At 38.2% G+C, this 6,279-nt stretch overlaps 1 protein-coding gene and 1 long non-coding RNA gene across 2 annotated transcripts; both read right to left on the bottom strand.

Annotated features, from left to right (window-relative positions):
• Positions 1-1,444: 1,444 nt before the first annotated feature.
• Positions 1,445-2,147, bottom strand: LOC122053985. Its single transcript, XR_006132488.1, has 3 exons — positions 1,993-2,147; positions 1,737-1,819; positions 1,445-1,486 (listed from the first exon to the last, which is right to left on the bottom strand). It is a non-coding gene; the product is annotated as an uncharacterized LOC122053985 (long non-coding RNA).
• Positions 2,148-2,580: 433 nt separating this feature from the next.
• LOC122050615 lies at positions 2,581-3,997 on the bottom strand. Its single transcript, XM_042611507.1, has 5 exons — positions 3,335-3,997; positions 3,143-3,220; positions 2,915-2,947; positions 2,702-2,734; positions 2,581-2,601 (listed from the first exon to the last, which is right to left on the bottom strand). The coding sequence occupies exons 1-5, from the start codon at positions 3,995-3,997 to the stop codon at positions 2,581-2,583; spliced, it is 828 nt and encodes a 275-aa protein (XP_042467441.1).
• Between the last annotated feature and the right edge of the window lie 2,282 nt (positions 3,998-6,279).

Raw genomic sequence — 6,279 nt, 5'->3', positions numbered from 1 at the left:
TCTTCTTCGTACTCCATTGCGTGTAATGAGAATTCCCTTTCAATTAATAAAAATTCTTGAAAAATATATGCCCAGTTAATTTCTTTTGTCGCATGTTTTGTTGGGGAGCTGGCAGTGATACTCAAGAACAGTTCAAATCAATTTTCACAGTGTAGAACTCAAACTATGATGATTTGTTCATTCACGTAGAATGCGGAGGGTAATACTTGTAACTGGTGATGACTAAACAAATGAAGGATTCCATATTCCGAAGAAGCAACTAATTCTACAAGTGCATCACGATGATCTTTTAAATTGCCCGTTTTAGCAAGAGAAACTGACCCCTATTGGTGAACAAAAAAGGACCAATAAAGATTTGTAACACCATGGTGTATGTCAAGGAACACAGATAGCACAGAAATAAAAAAGTATCGAGGTTGAGATTCTAATTAACCTGCATACAACGAAGAATAATTTATGGTAGACAACACCTACGATTAAGCCCTTTCACTATGTAATTAGTAGGGTTTATCAATAGATCTTCCTTGAAATACCAAGCATCAAGCCGAAATATCTCCATTCTCACTCCAGGTTGAAACCAGTTAAGCTCACCTGATAGATAAATTATTGACCTTTTCACAAGAAAATAACAATAGTGCATATTTAGTGGATTATGATACCAATACCTTTGAAACCAGCAGTCATGATAGTGGCAAGAAGTCCACCATCATTAGCTTCATGAAGTTACCAAAATAAAGTAAATAGTCATATATATAAATCATAAATAAAGTTACCAAACTAAAATTCTCATTGTCAACCCAAATCTCATCACAATCTCCACGAATACTCTCTATTTGTAGTGAATTGAAGGATCTCCCAACTTAGCATCAGTGATGTATTCAAAATACTCTCTATTTGTCCTCGACCGCAATGACAATTCTAAGAAATGCAATGTTGAATATCAATTACATGAACAATTACCTATTGGTTAAGACAAGGCACTTTGAGAGATTGCTTCAGAATTGAGTGGCAACAAGGGACACAGCCTAAAAAAGAGTTCCGACTAAGTTTAAAGTTATAATCACATCTTGTGGAGTTTGATTGTTTACTATTCTTAAGGTTTTTTCTCACCTAGAGAGCTCTGGAGCAAATGTGTTAGCTTAGAGTTCCTGCAAAATACATCTCTCCTTTAGTACAATGAAAAATTTAAACTAGTTTAGACAGTAAAATAGAAGCATATGACTATGAGCATTAGAAGGAACCTATATGGAATATGTGGGTTCTTGGAGGCAAGAGCAGAGATCACATCTCCCAAAGCTGATAGAGACTTGTTGATGAATTGATGTATAGTAGGCTTGGTGTCTGAAGGCAGTGACTCCATTCCCATTAATCGAGCCACAACACTGGGTCTATTATGTTGATCCTTTGTTCTGTGGAGCCTTTCAACAATAATCAATTTTTTGGTGTGAGATTGTTGGCAAATGTCCTCTTTATAGTAACTTGAGCACTGAAATCATGTGAATATAAAAAGGGAATCAATTTTTGTTCTCGGTTCTTGTTAAATCCCCACAAGAAGATTCACATAAATCGACGAAGAAAAATCTCAAGTACCAAATCAAGAACATAACCAGAAGCATGTACGTTCAGATATACACAAATGATAGTAATTTTGGTTCTCTTATTGCTAAATCAGTGAAATGCTTGCCTAAAGAAGCCATGAATACTCTGAAGAACAATTCTTAAACCCAACAATTTACTTGAATGTCTTCATGAACCAGTTGAAAATTATGATAAGTATTCATAGGAGGAACCTCTAAGCTATTTCTAGGAGGTTCAAGACCTGTGAAGGCAGTAAGATCAGGAATTATGATAGTAAAATATGACCGAAGGAATCTTCAATAATTTAACTCGAGCAACAAAGTTGAAGGTTTGTATATGTTTTCTTGAGTTCTAACTTAAAAGAAAGTTAGAGGTCCATGTACATTATTTACATCTTGCAAGATGCAATCTCACCACTATTGTGTCGATTGAGTGCCAGCAACTTACGGGAGGAGCTGGTTTGACCGAAATCGAAGAACTGCAATACTCCTACCATCTTCTACTGATGCTCCCTTCAACACATTATCAAAATTTTCTCATGATCAACTCTTAACCTGCAAGATAGTCAAATTAAGATGATACTAAAAAAAACTCTGGCAATTTACAAATGAGTGATAGTACTGATACTATTTTTGCATTTCAGAGGTAACAGTAGTGGCAAAACATGAAAGGGAGTGATATTATTTCAGGCAAGCTTTGAGCTGTTGGCTAACCACTCGCAGCAAAATGCCAGCTTTTGAACAGTAGTTCTTCATATTTTTTTTCAAAAACAAAAAAAAAAAGCATTATTTCCATAGTTTTATGTTACAAATCCTTCTCTCAGGATCGAAAGCAAACACCTTGACTGCACTCGTATGGCGCGAGCGCCGAGCAAACTCCCAATCTGGAACCCTAGAAATGGCTCGAGTTGCAAAAGATTCCACTGGTGACAACAACACCTGGAAAGTAGCTGCCTACTCTCCTTTTCCATTAAACAGTACTCAGATGCATTTCCATTAAACATTATTCTGGAACAAAGTTAATCTATAAAAGTTTTTTGAAAAGTTTGGAATAGATAAAGTAGGGAAAATAAAAGGCAGATTTAGCAGAAGGAATATCTGGAATGCCACACCAATACACTCACCATGATCATTGAAGGCAGGACCACCACTGTTTCCTGCAAAACAAGTACGTTTCTTTGACAACATTAAAATGCTTTTACAAGAATATATCTGTACATTGCCAGAGAAAGTGGTGCAATAACATCCAACTATCTAAAAAATAAAATGCTATCTTTCTAGCAAGGAAACTAGGTTGAGTTACCAACTAGGGTTTATTGCAGCATCAATCTGAATACCAAGCAGATCAGAGGATCCATGACCATACTAACCTGAAACAGAAGCAAAAAAAAAGTGATTAATATTAAAAAAACTCATTTAGACACCATGTTCTAAAATTTTCAACCAACTTAAAATTGATAACACTTAAGTCAGCAATTTATCATCTATAAAACAATCTCAGCAAGAATATAAAATTCACCAAAAAAATACTAAAAGCTTATGATCACAATTTCATGAAATCAAACCTCAATTCGTGATACCACACCCTTTGTCACAGAGATTGTATCTCCACCAAGTGGATATCCTACAACAGTTACTGAATCCTGTGTATCATATAACTTGTTAGTTTGATGAATTATGGAAGAACAACTAGATTAAATAACCCTATAGAAAAGAGAGCCTTAGAAAATGTGAAGTGCTTTAACTTTGTGAAGCACTTGGGGGCGGTACATGGACCGGTTGACGAGCGCCCTCAGATCGTCCGCCTTCTGCGGCAGCAGCAGCTCGCACACGTCTCTCTTCTCTTTTGCAGACATCACCCTCAACTGCTCCGGCGACATGCAGATTCCAGCGGTGAGAATTGCCACGCGCTCCACCGACTCCGCCTCCATCTCCGCCAGGTGGAACGCCACGAACCCGCCGTAGCTGATCCCCATCACAGAGTACCGAGCGACCCCGAGGAGGCGCATCGCCTCCGCGACGCACCGCGCCTGGTAGCCCACGGAACGGTCGGCGCAGGAGGAACGGGATCTGTCGAAGAAGAGGAGGTCTGGGATATAGAGATCGAAGGAGCGGGATAGGGCCCCTATCTGGCGCTCCCATTGCCACGTTGAGTTGCCGCCGAAGCCATGAATGAGGAGGAGGGCAGGCTTCCGGCTGGCACGGCGGGGGTTGGGGCCCCAGATGTGCAGCGACACGTGGCCGAGGTCGAGCATGACGGGTCGGAGACCGCAGCGGAGGAAGGAGAGGTGGAGCAACAACTCGCGCAGGGAGACGAAGGAGAGCAGGCGTCGAGCGGCGACGACGACTCGGCGGAAGAGGGAGAGGAGGGCAACGGCGAGGAGCAGAAGCAGGTGGCGAAAGGATTTCGTGGATGCCATCGCGATAGAGATCGATGGGAATGGGTTTAGGTTTGGGGGGAGAAGAAGGTAGGAGGAGAGGCGTTGTGTGGCAGACGGTTCGAGTCGCGGTTACGCCAGACTGCCACTGCCTGCCCGCTTCACATTAATAAAAACTGCTTACGATATTGGTTTAGATTTGGAGATAACTTTGTGAAGTGTTATAAATTTGGGCGTGTGGAAAAATTAAATTATTATTTTTAGTTCATTAACATCAGATTTTAAAAATCGCTGTTAAAATCGGTATCTATTAACAAAAAAAGGCGCTCATAGACATCAGCTAAAAAACTGATGTCTATAAGCGAAAATCTGCGCTCATAGACACCGATTTTTGAAAAAAAACCGGTGTAAAATACTCAAAGACATCGGTTTTTGCTTAAAATCGTTGTTGTTCCACCGATGTCTATGAGAGTTTTTCTTGTAGTGCATGAAGAGGTAAAATTAGACTTTGCTTATTGTAGAAGTAGAAAAGAAATTTAAAATCAATTTATAATTTGATTCTTGAATTTGGTTTAACCCAATACTCCCAAGGTCTCAAGATTGAGTTCTCTTATATCTTCCAAAGGTTTACCTAAAGTCTCAGGATTGATTCTCCAAAGCCCAAAGGTTCACCTCAGCATTCAACATAGATTTCCACATCACTAGTTAACCTAGAATTGAATCTTTTAATCATCAGTTAAAAGTAAATGATTCAGAATATAATACTCAACTGAGTTGTATTATCATAGTAAAAGATGACTACACGTATCTTAGACGTTTTTCATAATCTATCTCCAAATTATATAAAAATATGTAAATTATAGGATTAATTTATAGTCGATCGTATCGTCTAATAACTAAAGGGTAAGATAAGTTTTTCTCCGAAGTATCAAATGAGATGTACTAATGCGTGCATTTCCCTTATTCTGTCGCATATACACTAATTCTTTGACATGTGCTGTTGTCGTTATCCCTATGTATTTTTGTTCAACCCAACCGTAATCTTAAAATGCTTGCTTTAATTAATTGAGGGAAGTGATGATGACCAACCAACAGGAACAATATTTAATTTACTCCAATAAAAAACCATAGGACCACGATTATATAGAGGGCGCCCCACGCTATTGTAATGATTTGACGTGGCTCAATTCAAATGTCCTTTTTTTTGACTCATCTCTCTGACGCCAATAAAATGAGATGTGGTCTTTTCTAGTTACAAGTCAAAACAAAAGAAATTACAGTTTTGACAATGTATTTACATATTCGTATATGAAACATATACGTTTTGGGGAGAGGAGTAAGAGGCAAACATTGAGAGCTATTCTTGAATTGGTACATATTGAATGATCTGTCAGAAAATTGCCGAAGCACTTCATTCTTCTTCAGTTAGCTAAGTTGAACATGTGAACTTGTCAGACATGTTTGCATTGTTCATTTATCTTCTTATATTTTTCATTTCGCTGCCGATGGAACAACGGTTGAAGAAATATGCAGCGAACTCCTCTTTTGATAAATCTTCATTGATCCCGATTGAGCTCCATAACAGATCAATAATCAGATGTGGGCTTAGCTTGGGATTTGTAATGAAATAACAGTGGAAGTTATTTTTTAAAAATAGATTATAAAAACTCTAGTCTCTCTAATGTCGTTGCTGCTGAACATCATAGCGGTGACCAAGCCAACTTCTCCATCTTTTCCGTGATGGATATTAGCACCTCCTCGAGGAGTTCCTACTATGAAAGTAGATGGCATGCATTAATTCTTAGTGTCTACAACTTCACAAATACGAAGAAATGGATTTATCTATGTCTTCCATTTTACTCTTTTGGTTTGATTTTATATTTCACAAGGAAAACTCACACGGAGAAAACAAAATTGTTGTGATAATATATGACCTTGCACCTAAACGTCACTACGTGGAGATAGCGGCAATATTGTTAAGAAAAATAATAAAAGAGTTGAGGATAAATATATTTTCTCAATATATATCGTTGATAAACAGATCGCCTATTTATAGACTAATTCATGAATAAAATTACTAGCTTTATCAACTCCTCAATATTAACCACTAACCCCTCAACATTATCATTATCCAATTATCTCTCATCTACTTCAACTATATACTCATTGATGCGGCGATAGAGATGAGCTCCCAAAAAATAAGTCAAAATAGTGAAGACCAACTGATATGGTAGTCAAAATTAACAAGGAGTCAAGGGCACCTACAACACTATGGGTTGCTCGATTGGATTACACAGTCGGTCAGACATGAATGCTCGATCGGG

Source organism: Zingiber officinale, chromosome 3A, assembly GCF_018446385.1.
Source record: "Zingiber officinale cultivar Zhangliang chromosome 3A, Zo_v1.1, whole genome shotgun sequence".
NCBI lineage: Eukaryota > Viridiplantae > Streptophyta > Magnoliopsida > Zingiberales > Zingiberaceae > Zingiber > Zingiber officinale.
This window is presented reverse-complemented; position numbering and strand designations above follow the sequence as displayed.

Bases quoted from the DNA above. Each gene is read 5' to 3' on its own strand.
- LOC122050615 (XM_042611507.1), bottom strand. From the start codon at position 3,997: ATGGCATCCACGAAATCCTTTCGCCACCTGCTTCTGCTCCTCGCCGTT. The intron at 2,948-3,142 runs GTTTGATTTCAT...CTTCTGTTTCAG, and splicing joins GTGTGGTATCACGAATTGAG to GTTAGTATGGTCATGGATCC. The intron at 2,602-2,701 runs GTGAGTGTATTG...AAACTTTTATAG, and splicing joins TCCTGCCTTCAATGATCATG to ATTAACTTTGTTCCAGAATA.